The following is a 20,000-nucleotide window of genomic DNA, read 5'->3' on the forward strand; positions in this document are numbered from 1 at the left end:
AATTGGCCTCCCTTGACGTACGACTATTTAATCCAATGGCCCCCTGTTAGAGTGACTTAACTGTTGAAGCCTCTCACTCCCGAAATTAAGGGAAAAGATCAGGATGTACGAGGCGCGTGCACAGAATCAAGGACCAGGGCTCATTCACTCCGATAACCTTCATTATTTCAGGTAGGATGGTTCCAAGGACAAAGGCATTCTACACTCGTCTGGCAGAGGTGATGGCAGGAAAATAACAACAACCAAAGTTCAGTATTGTGGCGTGGGTGAGATTTAGACCATCATTTTCACTTTTAAGATCAGCTCTCCTGTGTCTGAGAGGTACCAGGTCCCCACCCCTTAAATCAACATACATGTAGAACCTCAATTTTAAGTAGACTGTAATAGAAAGTTAAATAAATGAACTTCTGTACCAGGTCCCCACCCCTTAAATCAACATACATGCAGAACCTCAATTTTAAGTAGACTGTAATAGAAAGTTAAATAAATGAACTTCTGTATTAGGCTTAATCAAATCTAAATAAAATGAAATATAAAATGGTTGTCGACAACAGTCATTAGCGACAGCGGGGCCAATGAACTGTGTCTGTAAAAGACAGATCCTGACTCCTTTCACCACACAGTTCCACAAGGATGGAGGTCGATATTTAGAAAAAAAGTAGTAGTAGTAGTAGTAGTACTAGTAGTAGTAGCAGTAGTGATATTGGTAGTATTGTAGTAGTGTAGTTGTAATTGAAATATCTTCTGCAATGGGCACGTCGCAGCCATTCCTGTGGTTCAACTTCACCACCTGCAACTTTACTGACTCACTCTCTTCTTCGCTACCGATGCGACGACGCACTCCACATATTTTATTCTGGTCAACTCCGGACGCGTTTATCCGGCACGCGGAAGGTCACTCGCGGCGACAAAAGTTAGGAGCTTACGCCACGAAGCGTCGAGTAGCTGCGGCCGATGCCGTCACCTTTGCCCCATTATGTGCTTTGGGGACGAGGAACAGGTGAGACAGATTGGATGTACTGAGGATGACAAGGAGGAGGAGGAGGAGATGATGCAGGAGAAATAGGAGGAGGAATATGAAAAGGAGGTGGGGAAGTGGAGGAAATAGGAGAAAGAGGAGGGGAAAGAAAAGGAGGAAGAGGAAGAAGAGGAGGAGGAGGAGGAGGAGAAAACGTAGATAAAAGAGAGGAAGAGGAGTGGGGAGTTGGAAAATGTGGAGAGAGCGAAAAAGGAGGAAGACAAGGATGGGGAGGAGGGAGAAAAGGAGGAAGTGGAGGTGAGAGGAGAAAAAGGATAAAAAGATGTAAGAGGTGGAGTATGTGTAGAGGCAAAAGAGGAGGCAGAAGCAGAGAAAGAAGAAAAAGAGGAGGAGAAGGAGGAGGAGGGGAATAAGGAGGAACTAGAGATGGAGAACAAAGATGAGGAGGTGAAGGAAGCTGAGGCGGAGGAGAAAAAATAGGAGGAAAAGGAGAAACAGGAGGAGAATGAGGAGGAAATGGAGGAGAAAGAGGAGAAGGAGGAGGAAGTGGATGAGGTGGAAGAAGAGGAGAAGTAAAGGAGGAGGAGAAAGAGATGGGGGTCGAGGAGTAGAAGGAGGAGAAAGTGAATGGAAAGGAGGTGGAGGAGGAGTAGGAAGAAGAGAAGTAGAACGAAGAAAAGGTAAATGATGTGGGAGATGGTGACTAACTGTTTACATAAAGCCCCCCCTCTCCTTCTCCCACCACTCCCTCTCTGTTTGCAAAATGGTCCGCATGTCTGAGGAGCGGTGCCCCGGGTGGGTCCAATTTTGGCCCAAAGAAGAAAGAGAGGTTCCCATCCTCTCCTTCCTCTCTCTTTCTCTCTTGTTACCGTTGTTTTATTTCAAGGAAATGAGTACCCCCCCTTTTCTTTTTTTCATTATTCTTTTATTTACCACATACATACATACATACACACACACACACACACACACACACACACACACACACACAGACAGTTGGAACAAGTTAAATGAGAAAGTGGTGTGTGCAAAAACAATACATGAATTTAAAAATAGTTTAGATAAAATGAGATATGAAGACGGGACACCACGAGCATAGATCCCCTTCCCGTAAAATACAACTAGGTAAATACACACACACACACGCGCGCGCGCGAGCGCGTATATATATATATATATATATATATTCATTGTATATATGGGCAGGAGATTTTCTCTCAAGCATGTATGGTTAAACTTAATGGCAAGATTATTATTGCAGAGTTTTTTATCTGCCTTTTCTCTTTCTCTGAGAATCTTTTTCCCTTCCACGGGAAGTTGTCTTATAATGTCACCATATGACATTATTTTGTCAGTTACTTTGGGCATGGCTTTACCAAAGTGAGAAACTGGCCAGAACGCGTTTTCACACTACTTAGTGCTTCATCAGTGGCTAGACTGTGAATATCTGATTGAATTATTGTGTTTATATATTGTTGGTGGTGGTCTGATATTACATTTTGAGGCTTCTGATTGGCTAGTGGGCTGGGCTGGGACTCCCAAGCTATTCTACTTCCTCATTGGTCGGCTGTTGTGTGACGTCATCAGTATTGTGCCTTCTTTCAGTGGGCTTAGATCTCCTTACGCTAGGGAGGGCTTCTAAATCCCTAGTTTGTATATTGAGATTGGGAGATGTTTCTTTAATAAAGAGAGCTTCGAGGATAGGTAGCCTTCTATGGTCTTGATTTGTTGCCAGCACTTCTGTGTTTTCTATTAGAGTTTCTTTATTTAAATTTCTTTTGTGAGCAGAGTGATGGTGGTTTCTGGGAGCTCCTGAAGAGAGGTGGTATGATAACCGGCGTGAGAGCTTCATTGTTGTCATGCCAATATAGTTTGAAGGTTGGGATGCACAGTTCCCAAGTTTACACGTGTACCTATATATGACGTGAGTTCTCTGAAGGTCACTTTTACTTTCTCTTATATTATTCTTTAGTAGCAGTTGAGATGTCTTTTTATTTTGATAATATATAATCAGTTGTACTTTAGAGTTTTCTTCTTTAGGTTTAATATTTCTTTTAATAATTTGTTGCATAACCCTTTCATCTTCTTTGTAGGCTGTGGAGAAGAAGGACTTATAGTAAATTTTAATCAGGTTTTTGGCGTTAATGTCCTGTGGGATTTTGTCTGGGTGGCTTTTGTCCTGTGGGATTTTGTCTGGGTGGCTTTTGTCCTGGTACCATTTGTCTAAAGTTCTTTTTGTGATTCGCTCTATATCCTTATTGGCGAATCCATTATTCATAAGGGTCTGAGAAGCTCTTTCTAACTCATTATGTACTGTTTCCCAATTATTACAGTGACTAAGAGCTCTTCTAATATAAGCGCTGATGGTAGAATCTTTGTATCTTTGGGGACATTCGCTAGTCCCATTTAGGCAATGTCCTGAATTAGATGCTTTTATGTACACAGATGTGTCATATGTGCCTTCATCTCTCTGTTTCACTAATGTGTCTAAAAAGGGAAGGGACCCATTTATGCTGTGCTCAATTGTAAAATTGATGCCAGATGTCTCTATTAATCGTTCTTTTAGATCGTCTATTTGTTGGCAATTTTCAGCTTTGACGAAAATATCGTCTATATATCTGCAGTAAATGTGAGGTTTTTGCAGATTTGCTAACTTTTTTATGGGTAGCATCGAAAATGAAATTTTCGCAAATCTGCAAAAACCTCACATTTACTGCAGATATATAGACGATATTTTCGTCAAAGCTGAAAATTGCCAACAAATAGACGATCTAAAAGAACGATTAATAGAGACATCTGGCATCAATTTTACAATTGAGCACAGCATAAATGGGTCCCTTCCCTTTTTAGACACATTAGTGAAACAGAGAGATGAAGGCACATATGACACATCTGTGTACATAAAAGCATCTAATTCAGGACATTGCCTAAATGGGACTAGCGAATGTCCCCAAAGATACAAAGATTCTACCATCAGCGCTTATATTAGAAGAGCTCTTAGTCACTGTAATAATTGGGAAACAGTACATAATGAGTTAGAAAGAGCTTCTCAGACCCTTATGAATAATGGATTCGCCAATAAGGATATAGAGCGAATCACAAAAAGAACTTTAGACAAATGGTACCAGGACAAAAGCCACCCAGACAAAATCCCACAGGACAAAAGCCACCCAGACAAAATCCCACAGGACATTAACGCCAAAAACCTGATTAAAATTTACTATAAGTCCTTCTTCTCCACAGCCTACAAAGAAGATGAAAGGGTTATGCAACAAATTATTAAAAGAAATATTAAACCTAAAGAAGAAAACTCTAAAGTACAACTGATTATATATTATCAAAATAAAAAGACATCTCAACTGCTACTAAAGAATAATATAAGAGAAAGTAAAAGTGACCTTCAGAGAACTCACGTCATATATAGGTACACGTGTAAACTTGGGAACTGTGCATCCCAACCTTCAAACTATATTGGCATGACAACAATGAAGCTCTCACGCCGGTTATCATACCACCTCTCTTCAGGAGCTCCCAGAAACCACCATCACTCTGCTCACAAAAGAAATTTAAATAAAGAAACTCTAATAGAAAACACAGAAGTGCTGGCAACAAATCAAGACCATAGAAGGCTACCTATCCTCGAAGCTCTCTTTATTAAAGAAACATCTCCCAATCTCAATATACAAACTAGGGATTTAGAAGCCCTCCCTAGCGTAAGGAGATCTAAGCCCACTGAAAGAAGGCACAATACTGATGACGTCACACAACAGCCGACCAATGAGGAAGTAGAATAGCTTGGGAGTCCCAGCCCAGCCCACTAGCCAATCAGAAGCCTCAAAATGTAATATCAGACCACCACCAACAATATATAAACACAATAATTCAATCAGATATTCACAGTCTAGCCACTGATGAAGCACTAAGTAGTGTGAAAACGCGTTCTGGCCAGTTTCTCACTTTGGTAAAGCCATGCCCAAAGTAACTGACAAAATAATGTCATATGGTGACATTATAAGACAACTTCCCGTGGAAGGGAAAAAGATTCTCAGAGAAAGAGAAAAGGCAGATAAAAAACTCTGCAATAATAATCTTGCCATTAAGTTTAACCATATATATATATATATATATATATATATATATATATTATATATACATATATATACATATTTATATACATATATATATATATGTATATATATATATATGTATGACCAAAGTGAACCAACCATGTCGTATTCATGTGCACTTATAAACTCAACCTTATATACACTCAGGCATGCACTTCATATTCAATAACATTGCATGGACAACTGGTCACATTTGTTCACTCGTACATCTTAACTTACAATGAAATGAAGATTGAGTTTTTAAGTGTACGTGAATGTGGTCATGATTTATTTTCTGTGTTCTGCCACATGTACCTGATAATCGTTGATACATAACGGTTAGGGGGACCCTGGGCAGCTCCGGCTCCACTTACTACCTCTCCCAGTTCCAGGAGCGGCCAATATACTGAATCTTTGATCACTGTACTCCATCACACCTCTAACGACGGTCCTAGGACTAGGACAGAAACACTGGGCAATAAACTTCCCACTTTGAGTCTGGCATTTACGTTTCTCCCTTCAACATGAATCCCACTCGTATTCTATACACACACACACACACACACACATATATATATGCAAGCAATCACATCACCGTGATACAAAAATGCAAAATAACCACAGGAAAAAGGAAACTTGTAGACAGTAAGTACTTTCGTATATTACATCTTCAGACTAAATGTGATAAATTGATAACCCAAATGGTCACCGAGATCTTTCCGCCAGATTGACCCTTATGTGTTGGTCAGGTCGATAGGGGTAAGGTCATCCCCCCTCCTCACATTGTATTGTCTCCCCCCTTCCCCCCTATGGTTGCCACCTGATACTTATATTTAAACCCTACTCTGTATATCTGTCATTTAGTCTGAAGATGTAATATACGAAAGTACTTACTGTCTACAAGTTTCCTTTCTCCTGTGGTTTTTTTGCATATTATATATATATATATATATATATATATATATATATATATATATATATATATATGGACAGAAGAGGAATAAAGCAACCTGGATGGAAGCAGCACAGGACCGAAGGGCATGGAAAGGCTTACTGTTGGTGGACCAGAATCTATATGAGGTTCAAAATCCAGCGGAGTGATATATATATATATATATATATATATATATATATATATATATATATATATATATATATATCACGTCAGCGTGAATAGAATCCTGTGGTTGAGCTGTGTCACGACCTTACGTGAATAAAATCTCCTGTTTGTATTTTTCAAAGCATGCCTTGCTTGAATATGAGGTGTTACTGTCACTTGTAGAAAGATTTTTTATATTTCATACTGTGTATGTTATAAGGTAAACCACTGCCCGTCTGTTGGGGCGCGCTATGAATACGTTCTGTCAGATGACGCCAAGCTCTGTAAACGTTACATAATTTGGCGTGAAAACATGTTATTCTTTCCCATTGGTTAGAAGTGTATGAAACTACCTATTTTATGTATAAGTCGACATCCAGGAAACGCAATCACCAATTCCCGGACTATATAAGGCTGGACAGAGAGCCACTACAGAGAAGCAGACCGGAAACCCTAACAGAGAGAACAGAAATACTGAGAGCAGAGAGAGAAGACAATAAGAGAAGCAGACGCCCACATTTCATCTGAATCTACGTAGATTTTTTTCTACATTCGTCGATTACAACAACTCAACTAGACAAGTCCTTTGGACCTCTACGATTGCACTACGCAATCTACAAGTACCGAAACCGTGAATTGACAATCTCAACACGAAGTGCAAGCCTTCGGTTTTCCGAATTGTTTCGGATATCTTCCAGAATGCTGCTAGACTAGAGCTAAATACGACTCCACACACTCTCTTTCTCTGTTATTTCTCCACTACGAAACACCAACAAATTTCCGATGCGTTTGCACACTACCAGAAGATTTCCCTACCAAAAGTTATCGTACATCAGTCTCTCCTCAAACATTTATTTGTTGCCGAGACTTGAAGATCGGACAAGACGACTTTCCGTTGGTGCAACTTCTAACAACCAGAATGAAGACTCGTCAACACAATAATCAAGACTTTCGCCCACTTGTTTTTATGTGCTGCATACAAACGCACAACTAGATACTCTACCTGATAACTGATTTTGTACTCGTTCATAATTTATGAAACATCTATTTACATGTGGATGTTTGATGTATATTACTATTTTTCTATACCCATTTATGTTGTTTGTGTCTATTTTACTATTGTAAATAATAATCAATTTTAACCAAGAGTTTCATTATCCTGTCTGAACTCTCCAATCATGTATATATATATATATATATATATATATATATATATATATATATATATATATTATATATATATATATATATATATATATATATGTATATACATATGTGTGTGTGTACGTGTGTTTGTGCGTGTGTGTGTGTTTGTGTGTGTGTGTGTGAGCGTATATGTACGTGTGTGTTTGTGCGTGCGTGCGTGTGTGTGTGTGTGTGTGTGTGTGTGTATTTGAGTGAGTATGCCTTTGCGTGTGTGTATATGCATGTGTGTATGTATGTGTTTGTGTGTGCGTGTGTTTGTGTGTGCGTGTGCGTGTGTTTGTGTTTGTGTTTGTGTGTGCGTGTGCGTGTGTGTGTGTGTGTGTAAGGAGGATTCTGCGTGTAAATGTGGGTTCGTATATACTGTACCTACATATATGCATAATGTAAGTGAACGCACGTGCGGGCAGACATGGTCCTTTAATTTAAACATCCACAATACTACAAGACGGAGGACAAACTCAAGGGTGCCACTACACTGCCTTCGCAAGTGCCACTGTCACTCTGACGAAACTCAGAACTTTCAACCAAACGATCGACCAGGGGCGGCGACGGCTACGAAGAATTCTCACATTTCTACCTCGCCAACTCATTCCCCTTATTTCTGTTTTGCATATTTTTGATTCACCCCCTTTCCAGACCAAATGGTCTCCTGAAGGTCCACTGTAGCGTGATGTTAGAGAGAAGCGGGAAGGAGATCTCAAGGTTCTTAAGAGAAGTTTGCGTCTTTTCAGGCATAGCTGCATGTGTCATTGTTTACGCATATCATTGTATAAGCACATATGTGTATATATATATATATATATATATATATATATATATATATATATATATATATATATATATATATATATATATATATATATAAACGCACCGCACAAGGAAGAGGTTCAAACGCTGGAGAAGAGTAGAGTGTCATATAAGTGGAGGTCTCCTGCAGCGTCGCCGCCCGCAGGGAAAAGGAAATGGAAGGGAGACCAAGCGGGAGAGAGAGAGGAAGGGAGACCTCTGGAACGAGGGAACGTGTCATCTTAATGAGCATCCCGAGGAACGTGTATGGCAGAATTACGACAGAAAGACTAAGAGAAATGTTGGGAAGAAAGGTCGGAAAACAATAGGGTCCCCCGAGGAGTCAAGGGAAAGTAGGCATGGACTAGAGTGAGATGGAGGGAGGGTGGAGAGGGGATAGGAAAGAGGAGGAGAGAGGTGTGAGGAGAGTGAGAGGGAGGGGAAGCGAGGAAGACAAAGAAAGAAGAGGGGGAAGTGAAAGGGAACGAGAGAGAAAGGGAGAGGGAAAGGATAAGAGAGAGAGAGAGAGAGAGAGAGAGAGAGAGAGAGAGAGAGAGAGAGAGAGAGAGAGAGAGAGAGAGAGAGAGAGAGAGAGAGAGAGAGAGAGAGAGAGAGAGAGAGAGAGAGAGAGAGAGAGAGAGAGAGAGAGAGAGAGAGAGAGAGAGAGAGAGAGAGAGAGAGAGAGAGAGAGAGAGAGAGAGAGAGAGAGAGAGAGAGAGAGAGAGAGAGAGAGAGAAGGGGGGTGGACGTTTGACTGTGGATCGTTCCAACCGTAATGGTGGTGATGTTGGAAGTGGTGGTAGTTGTGGCGGCTGTAGCAGTGGTGCTGGCAGTGGTGGTGGAACAGCACAGTAGCATTAAATGATTACCAACAACGACAGTAATTACTTCCTCAATTACTATACATTACCTATATCATTACAACTACCATCATTAGCAGAACCCCCATATCATATGTACTGTTTTTATCATAACCCTTACTGCCATCCTTCATCTACGGCTCAATGTGCCCCATCCTCCCCTCAAATCGCCTCACCCCGTAAATGATTATGCCTTCCCTCGTAAACACAAATCCAGGCTGAATCATCATCCTCCCTCCCTCTCTCCCTCCCTCCCTCCCTCCATGGCTCTCTCCCATACTCCTTGCCTCCTCTGCCTCACTCCCTACTCCTTGACTCCTTCCCTGGCTCTCTCCTTCCTCACTGCGTCCTTCCCTGGCTCCCTTACTCCCTCCTTGACTCCTTGTCTTCCTTCCTTACTCACCCTCTCCTTCCCTCCATCCCTTCCTCACCCTCTCTCTCTTCATTCTTCCCCTCCCTCCCCACTTTCTTCCCTGCCTTCTGTTAGCGCGGCGGCGCGGCGTCTGCAGTCAAGCGAGTTGCCCCCCTCCACCTTCAGCACTCCAGAGCAAAACCCAGAGAATCTCCTCACAGTCAGTGACATAACTCCCACCCCCAAAGGGGAATACATTGGGAGGGGGTACAACCCCAAGATCGATGAAATTTCCTTAAAACTGTAACAGCCTTCTTAAGCCTACATTGTCATTATCATTACAAACACTAAGGCTATGGTAAAGATTTCCCCTTTTGACCCCCTCCCCCCGGATACGCCCCCTTGGGGATCAGAGACGCTTCAGGTGACATCGGAAAGTCTGCCCACCTGAAGGGACATCAATACTCTCCTTCTCCCCTCTCTGCGGCTAAGTAGTGCTTCCTTGTGCATGAATCACGTTGTACCCATCTCCCTAAGCCATGAAACATCATAAGTACATATACATATATGAGTGTACGTACGCGCGAACACACACACACGTTTGATGTAAGGGTAATTTTATTATTGTTTATTACAATTACATAATGCACCCCTCTCACACACAAATTATGTTATCCCCTGCGTTGTCCTCAGTGTCACTAGATTTTAGTGGAGGGTGTGGGTGCTCCACTACCCCTGAAGAGGGGTTATGGTCTATCTCGAAGAACCCCTTCCGTAACGGATGGCACTTATCATTTCTCTCTGGCTGTTTTATTCGTCTTCGTGGCACTGACATTCAGTATAGCAAAGGTGCAGAGCCAAACACGGAAAGCGATTCTGGACAAGACATGGGAGCCAATCCCTTCCTTGTGGGCGTAGGATTCACCCCTCCCCCAACCCCCCAATCCCACTACGAAGGATTAGAACCTACGACCTTCAGAATCAAAGGGAGAGCACTAAACGCCACACAACCGATACCCCAGATAACCCTATGACAAAGACTCTTGAGAGCATCGGTTGCAGATTCTTCCGATCCGCAATAGACGACAAGTCACTGCCTATAAAGCTGCTTCGCTGTCTCACTTACTCGGCCCATGTGCCTGCCAACCATCGATCCGTTCGCTTCCTTTCATCCGCCATCTCGTGTGTGTACGCGCGCGCGCGTGCGTGTATGAGCGCGTGTGTGTGAGCGTGTGTGTGTGTGTGTGTGTGTGTGTGTGTGTGTGTGTGTGTGTGTGTGTGTGTGTGTGTGTGTGTGTGTGTGTGAGCGCGCGCGCGCGCGCGTGTGTGTGTGTGTGTGTGTGTGTGTGTGTGTGTGTGTGTGTGTGTGTGTGTGTGTGTGTGTGTGTGTGTGTGTGTGTGTGAGCGTGCGACAAGCACACCGACATACAACCTTCACCTTGAAAAGCTGTAATAAGCGAAACGTCGTACAAATAAAGGCTCCATCCTCGTATGGTGTTTAACTCGTCAACCTTCACCTTGCCATTCACAGCAGGTAATGCTCTTTAGACATGCAGCGCCTGAAATATATATGTAGACATCATGAAACTCTCTCCGCCCCGGCTGGAACGCGGTCTGGGCTTGGGCAAGCCTTTGGAGTTTTGGAAACGGAAAGACGACGACGACGCTAGTGAGAAACGACGTCAATTCAAAACAACGCGACTGAGGCGAAGACGACTTAATAATAACTACGGTAGAAGGCACCCGATCTCGATTTTTTATCTATTTCTTTTATACCCCACACCCCCACACCGAAATTTGGAGTAACAGGGGCGAGAGAGAGTTTCTGTCACGAAAATGTCGCTCACTTCGAAGGAACCAGGAGAACAGAGCACTGTTCTTGTATTATCTGGACCATCGTCAGTTTGGGGGTACCTCCCGCCCCTTTCTGTTTAAAATTAATCGTTTGGCGGCAACATGAATAGAATCTACAAATCCTGGCGATCTGATGAGACCGTTAGCAATCTTATTCTTCCAAGGGATTGGCATTATGGACTGTAGTTTACCAGCGCCTCCTCTATCCTTCTGAACAAGCACGCGCTTGTCGTTCAAGGAAATCCTGACACATTAAGGATTTCGACCGGCCGCGATTTCGTTTATCCCGAGTCTGTCCGACCGCTGAATAAAATCTCACGACGTCCGCAATAAGACTAGCCCTCTAATGTAAAACATATACAAAATACCACAAGTACTTGTACAGCGTAACCCTCCGCCAAGGCAGACGCGATTGTCAACTAAAAAAAAAAACTGGGTCATAACTTGTCATTGAAAATTTGGAAAAAATAGATCAACTAATTAGTTAACTAATAAAAAAATCCGTTTATAACTATTTGTGTAATATTGCTAACAAACAAACACAACCGAGAACAGCCTCTTTGTCGGAGGTAACCATATAAACAAGACAGAAGGCGTAAACAGGCAGTCGTCTCTCGCGCCTTCCCCGACTCCCCCCGCCCCGAGTACAGGAAACCTGGCAGCAGCAGCAGGTAACCAACCCACAGGTGCCTCTGGGCAACCTGCACGCGTCTTCCACACAGAAAACAACCTCATGATGTACTTACGGCATTGCAGGTGTTGATATCGGTGTTTGTCTTGAGGAACTCAAGCACCTTCTCAAGGTTGCCCGCCCGGGCCGCTCGCAAGAAACTCGCGCTGCCATCAGTCTGAAGGAGGGACAGGAGGAAGAACATCATTAACCATCATCATAAACAAGGACACAATCATCATAAAACTGTGACACGAAGGTTACTGCTATACGATGTCATATGGTGAAGATATGTATTGTACGAGTACATTCTGGACATACAGTCACATCTATCGGGTAAGCCATCCATAGTACATTCTCTTTCACTTTCTCTCTCTCTCTCTCTCCCTCTCTCTATTTCTCTCTACCCGAAGGAAGAGGATATGAGTATTGTACCACAAATAGTATCATAAACATTAAAACACAAAAAACTTAATTGTTACATGTAGTGATATGATGAAGGTCTGCCAGAGATGGAGAAAAAAAATAGTACCACCATAAAAACCATGATGCAACACCGTTGTCATATGTTGTGACAAGATTAAGACAAACACTCACAGTATTTCTGTCTAGCAGTGTTGAACATGTGACTTTGCCTGTGGGAAAAGATATGTATGAAGTACACTCTATCTCTCTCTTTCTAGGCGAGTGTTTAAGGTAATTAAACCCCTCTTTCACTACCATCATATACTCTACGGACCTCATTCATAACAAATGTCTCTATTAGTGTATAGATGGAAAAAATGAAAGAAAATCGAAATAGTTGGTCACCGTACCCCCCGTGTTCCTCCTCCCCTCCTCTCTCCTCTTCCCTCCTGTCCATCACCGGCTACATCTCAACAGAATAAACAAAAAAACAAAAGGAGAGAAATCCCGGGAAGATACTGGATCAAGGAAGGAAAATATCGTCGCATTTCGCGCGTCAACCGCCCCTCAGATGGGGGGTGGGGGTATCACCCCCTCTCGTCGTCTCATCCCGCTAGATTATATTGTGCGGAGGCACATAAGCCGCCACCACGAAGGTGGGAGAGAGGGGGAAAAGGGGGGGCAGGGTCATTTCACTGAGGGGGTGAGGGGAAGAAACGAGGGGAGAACAGGGGAAAGAGAGGTAATGGGGCGCGGGGATAGGGAGGGAAGGAAAGGGGAGAATGTGACGCTCATGTCGAGGATGGAGGGCAAAGAGGATGGGAGGAGGAACTATGGAGAAAAAGTGTTCGGGGGGGAGGGGGGAGGGGGGGCACGGGGGTTCATCGGGCAAAGAGGTTACAAAGAAGAATTATACTATCATGTGGAGCAAGTGACAAGTGTGTGAGGAGGAAGGGAAGAGAAGTGGGAGGAGGAGGAAGAAGAAGAGGAGGGAAGGAAGAGTAAGAGGGAAGGGAGAGGAGGAGGGAAGGAAGAGGAGGAGGGAAGGCAGAGGAGGAGGGAAGGAAGAGGAGGAGAGAAGGAGGAGGAGGAAGGAAGGATGAGAGGAAGGAAGGAAGAGGGGAGGGAAGGAAGAGGAGGAGGGAAGGAAGAGGAGGGAAGGAAGCGGAGGAGGGGAAGTAGGAGGTAAAAGAGAAGGAGGATGAGGAGGTGTAGGTGGAAATGAAGGAGGAGAAGAAGGCGGAGTACGTGTAGGAGGAATAAGAGGAGAGGGGGAGGAGGAGGAGTAGGAGGAATAGGAGGAGGGAGAAGTAGAAGATAGAAGAGGAGGTAAAGGAGAAGGAGGTAAAGGAGATTGAGGAGAAGAAAGAGGAGGAGGGAGAGGAGTGGGGCGAGGGTGGAGGAGGGGAAGGCGAGTGTTACTGAGAAGGAGAGAGAAGTATGTACTACTGTACTCGAAGTACATTTCATCCTTCGCCCCTTTCCTCGCAGCCCACGCCGTGGCCACAATGCCCTAGCTTATATATGGGCCCAAAACTTGGCGGGGGTGTTTATCCCACGTTTCCTGTACATCCCAGGGCTGGATGGGGATCTGGTTATTTATGCCCAGCGGAATCCCAGGCTACTTTGGAGGTGACAGGCCACCCCCCCTCCGCCCCTCCACTCCCTCCAGTGTTTAAACTGCGAATATGTGATGTGCCACACTAACTAGGTTTAGCACTATCAATCTCCGTTAACTCCTCTCCTCTTCCTCCAGCAGACTAAAACTGATGAGGTCCCCCATCCTCTAAGCCCCAATTCCCTCAACAGGGGTCGCGCTTAACTTTTTTTTTTTTTTCAACCAGCCAGGCGGACTAATTAGATTTAATTTTGACTAATCCACAAGAATTCTGGCTAGCCCACCAAATTTTTTTACTAGTCTGCCTTGTTTCTTAATCTCATTACATCATGTTTCCTTTTACCTTTATATTATCATAAACATCATTATTATCATCATCATCATCATCATCAACACCACCAATCATAAATCATCATCATTATTATCATCATCACATATGTATTGTGGCTATTGTGGCAGGCCATGTTAAATAGTCTTGTGAGCCAGACATGCACTTGGGGTCTAAAATCAAATATCTTATTTCAAAATAAAGAGGTCTTTCGTTTGCTTGTACTGTACGCATGACCACGGGAATCACATAAACACGATCACAATCAGTGAAATTCAAATCGTTTTTTTTTTTTTTTTTTTTTTTCTTGCTTCCAAGCAACCACTTCAGTCCGGGCCAGGCATCTACTAGTATTCCAAAATTAGTCATTATAATATTTTGTCTATTGTTTTGTTTATTTGCTCACCATGCACGTGCAAATGCCTACCGCCCATCTCCTTCGTAATAATGAATCAACGAACGACGTGCCCACGGGGCGGCCTGGAAGCATAAGTTGCAATGTACACCTCCTAAGTGTAATCCCATGCTGTAGGTCTATATGGTGACCACAGTGTTACATACTAGGCGACGTCTACGATGGTAATACACACGTACATGTATGTACGTACACACAACCATTGTACACATAATCATGCTGATTATGTTACGTACGTCACATCTTATCATACACGCAGAGTAGCTCGCACTCGCCTGCTGCTTGCATGCATGCGTTAAAACGTTACTAAACAGCAAGATATTCGGCTACTTGCAGCTGCAACTTGTGGCAATACTCCACTATTATAGTTTCCCCTTAACGCGCATGGCATTTTTGTGACAAAAATTACTATGGTTAAACAAAGCATTGTATGCGTCCATAAATATAATCTATATATGTAAAATAAGAGTGTTGCCACAATAATGATAGCCCTTGTAAAGAGAAAGCATGTGAATGTAAAATGATTGTATAAATTTTACCAAATGTTGAAATATTGGTTATTTTTATTTGATGTTGTGACGGGCGGCAAATGCAATATTCAAGTCCAAAGATATTTAATATTTCTTCTCCTTTTCTCACGGACGATTTCATTCACTAATATAGTGATACCTAATCGCTACGAACTGAACAGTGGTCTGCTCTGGATCCCGGGTCTGCAGCGTGCTCTGCTCGTTGCATATTCGATGGAGGTAAGAGTCAGGCATAATTCACGTTCGAATCGATTTCATCTGAGCATATTTTTGGAGGCATAAACTTCATATTTTCATACGGAAAACTGGAAAATACGAGAGAGTAACGACTATTTCACAAAATTCATAATGTTTCGTGGGACACTAAAGCAATATTTTGGTTAGCCACACGGACTAGTAACTTTAGATTTCGCCCATTTTTTGGCTATTCCGCCGTGATTTTGGCTAGCCATTGGTTAGCAGGCTACCGTTAATTTCGAACTCTGCCAAAGTACCTTGGTTCGCCATAGTCACCCTTCTCCACTCAAATTCCCTGAATTGGTTGCCGCCTCTCAACTGTCACCATTATTCCAGGTCTTTCTCTCTCTCTCTCTCCATCTATGTATCTTTATCTCTGCACGAAGGATAGTTTAGGCTAGGCTAAGCTAGGTAGGCTAGGGCAGGCTAAGCTAGGTTAGATTAGGCTAGGCTAGGCTAGGCTAGGCTAGGCTAGGCAAGGCTAGGCAAGGCAAGGCCAGGCTGAGCTAGCTTAACCAAGTTAGGCTATGATAGGCTATACTGGTTTAAATTAAAGCAATTTATGTTCGGTTTTGTTTGAGATAGGTTAGGTTAAGGGTAGATTAGGTTTTGTTTAGGCCAAGGCTTTCCCTTGTGTGATTTTTGTGACCTTTTTTTTTATCCTGGACCAGGATGGATGCCCTATTCAACAATCTCGCTGAATCTGGGACGCAAAGGAATCGCCCAATCAATGCGCCCCGAATACTCACGAATGCGGATCGCACTCCTGCAGTCTTCTCGTCCTCCATCGTGCGCTGATAGGGTCATCGGAAACGTACCGGTCTCGCATTCGGCTGGTTATGGGTTCGAATCCCAAACTTCCCTCCGATTCCTAGCAGTGACTGTTACCTGGTCCAACACTTCTCAGAGCGCATAATTGGGCAAAGGTGACGGTTTCGGCCGCAGCTACTAAGGACTTTCTGGTATAGATTCCTCACTTTCTTCACCTGCGCCTTTTATCGAGGATGCAAACTGGTCTGCGCAGTATTGCTATTGGATCAGTCTACCAAAACCGAACAATTCATCTGTCCAGAGTCAGATTTTTTTTATGAAAAGATAATTTCTGTATGTATGTATGTATGTATGTATGTATATATATATATATATATATATATATATATATATATATATATATATATATATTAAAAAACATCACCTATTTCATAACTTCGTATCCCAATTTATGTTTTTCCAAAACCTACTCTACCACCTGTTCCACTATAAATCGAAGGGAGATTTCATCTATCATTTATTTAATTATTTATTTGATTATTCATTATAGCCTGGATGGACACGCAGGTGATAGTGGCCCTCTTCATGGGGGAAAATTTACGTACATAGAAGAAAATACGAGCACGCACGCACACACACATTCACATACACACATACATACACACACACACACACACACACACGCACACAAAGCACACTCACGCACACAAAGCACACACACACCCGCACGCATACATACACACACATTCACGCACACATAAACACACGCATACACACACACACACGCACACACACACACGCATATATACATATCTCGGTATAACTAGCATTGCCCCTTCCTGTACACTACAATTAGGTAAACACACACACAAATATATACCATGTATGCAAATGCATTGGGAATCTTGCTCCACTTGAAGTCCCATGCAGCAGCAGCCGTCTCTCGCCCGAATGCTGCTTCACCCAGATGGCTTCAGCTAGTTGCTCCTTCTCCTCTCACTTCCCCTCCTTCCTCTCTCTCTCTCTCTCTCTCTCTCTCTCTCTATCTATCTATGTCTCTCTCTATCTCTCCCTCCTCTTCCATCTCTCCCTCTCCGTCTCTCTTCCGTCTCTACCTCTCTTCCTCTTTTTCCCTCTATCCTTCTCCTTCCCTCCACACTCTCCTTCTCCCTCCCTCCACTCTCTCTTTCCCATCCCCCTGCATCTCTCTCTACCTCTGCATCCCTCCAGACCACTGACTGAGCCATCTCAGTCGAGCTGGAGCCTCTCTCTCCCTTCCCCCTGCCACCCACACCCACCCACCCACACACTCACACCCACACACACACACACCCACACCCACACACACGGAGGCAAAAGTTTCTCCCCAATCAATGGTGCTGAGCGGCCGGGGAGCGTGTATGCCCCCCCTCGCCCTCCCCCCCCTCGGGAAGGTTGGGGTTGCCATGGAGATGAATGAAATCACCTGGCGGCAGCCAAGACAGAAGGAGAGGTGCCGCGCGGTGTGGAAGCCGTTAAGTTTCTAAACAATGCTGGTATGTTACATCCCTATTCCAAATGCCGCTGAACGGTGGCACGGGCGGTCGAGACTCCATTAGGCTGAATAAAAATCGTTATGGTAGTTTGGGCATTATGTCCATTCCACCCATCACTCATCGAGCAGCCGACCGTCATAAGAGTGACGTCATGAGGATGACGTCATAAGGGTGACGTTCGTCCCATAACGAGGAACAGGCGTATGACTCCATCACGGGTCCAGATGGCCAGAGCCTTAATCCCTCCCCGTCAGATGCCCCCAGTGGTCGCTTCTGTGGCAGACCCTCGATCACTGTCATCACCCCCCCCACCCCCACACACTCCATCAGGATAATCACCATCATCACCATACCTAACCCTCACAGTTTCCTCTACTGACAAAATCATAGCCATCACCACCATATTCTCCACCACCAACTCCACCATTATCACCAGATCTACCACTATCACCACGTGGTGACCAACCCTCATTACACAGCGACCATCCCTTAACCTTCCTCTCCATCCCAAAGCGACCCTTCATCCCTACTCCGCTTCCCTTATCTTTCTTGATCCCTTTCCTCACTCTATGAACCTCCTTCGCCCCTACTACAGCTCCCCCTTTGCCCTCCTACCTCCCCCGTCCCTATCACAATCGGCACAAGATCCCATCTGATCACGGATGGAAGGCAATTTCCGAATCCCAATTTCCCTTTTTCGAAATGTGTGGGGTTCGGTGGGGCAGGAGGCCCTTACCTGATTTAAATCGACTGTTGCCAACCACAATGAATTACATAAAGTCAAAGTCGCTGAGAAACAGTTCCTCAGTACAGGCTGAAGGAACGTGACTCTACAACAAATGATAGACGATTGATTAAGTTTTATGTCTCGTGCTGCCTTGTCCAGGGCCAACAGGACGGCGCGGCGCATCACCATATATATATATATATATATATATATATATATATATATATATATATATATATATATATTATATATTATATATATATATACATACACACATACATATTTGCTCAGAGTGAATGATGCCCCTCCTCACCTCTGGGCTGTGGCCGGAATTCGGACCCGCGTTGATGGTTCAAGGTGCAGAGCAAGGGCGGGGAATGATAACTACAATTACACGGACGAATAAATTCCTGCCCAACCCTTCTAGTGATTACATTTCCATCCCATGCTCTCTTCCTCCCTCCCTCCCTCCATTCTGTCCTTCGGAATCCTGAGCTTTAAACGTCCGTCCACCCCACCCGTCCGTGCAAGTGTTTACAGAGAGAAACGGCTCTTGCAAAAACACACAAACAGACAGACAGACAGTCGGGACGCTCTCGTCCGTGACGTCACGCGTCGTCACTCGGCCTTGCTCGGATCGGATCGACTCGGCTCGGGTTGGCTCGGGTCTCCTCACCTTGACCCCTGACCTTCCAGCCACACTCGCAGGGTTGGGTAGGGCACCCTTGCTGACCTGGCTGCCAACCCTGCTGCAGGCGCACACCGTGGCACCTTTGACCTGACACCCCCATCCTACAGATGCCTGCACACACACACACACACACACACACACACACACACACACACACACACACACACACACACACACACACACACACACATATATAGGCACACAACGACACATACAGGCAAATCATGGCACCTCTGACCTGGTACCCCTCCTACTGCAGGTGCTCACGCACGCACGCGCACACAATACAGAGAAAAGAGAGAGAGAGAGAGAAAGAGAGAGAGAGAGAGAGAGAGAGAGACAGAGAGAGAGAGAGAGAGAATATAAAGGTAGTATAGCCTATGCGACGACTTCAAACGACAGACACTGAAGTCCAGAGAGCAGGCTACGCACCTCTTTCCCTTCCCTCTTTCTCCTCCTCCTTCCTCCCTCCCCTCTTTTTTCCCTCCTCGCCTTCTGTTTCTCTCGCAGGGCTTAGCCCTTCCCTTCTCTTCATTTCCTTCAAGCCCCTTGTCTTCTCTCCTCCCAGCACCCTGTTCTTTCGTTCCTTTTCATAATGCCATTATTTTTCTCCCTAAAACCAATCTTGCTCTTTTTGTATCATCGCCTCTCCTCTTACGACTCTTCCCTCTCTTCTCCTTCCCTTCCTCACATAATCCCCTTTCCCCTCCCTCCCTTCCTCCCCTTTTCCTTCCTCCACAAAACTACTCAAGCAATCTATCGATCATAGTCTTTCTTATCCACTCCTGATCTCTTTTCCCTCCACATGCCCTCCAAACTACTCCACACGTC

General features: G+C 44.2%; 1 protein-coding gene across 1 annotated transcript in view; it reads right to left on the minus strand.

Moving 5' to 3' along the window:
- The window catches only part of LOC143018654 (uncharacterized), a gene marked incomplete in the record, with an annotated part of 838,726 nt that overhangs the window by 284,699 nt on the left and 534,027 nt on the right, over nt 1-20,000 (minus strand). Inside the window, 1 exon segment of the mRNA XM_076174236.1 lies at nt 11,989-12,090. Coding sequence (XP_076030351.1) covers nt 11,989-12,090 — 102 coding nt within the window.

Source organism: Oratosquilla oratoria, chromosome 35 (assembly GCF_046742065.1).
Source record: "Oratosquilla oratoria isolate Oo_2021 chromosome 35, ASM4674206v1, whole genome shotgun sequence".
Taxonomy (NCBI): Eukaryota; Metazoa; Arthropoda; class Malacostraca; order Stomatopoda; family Squillidae; genus Oratosquilla; species Oratosquilla oratoria.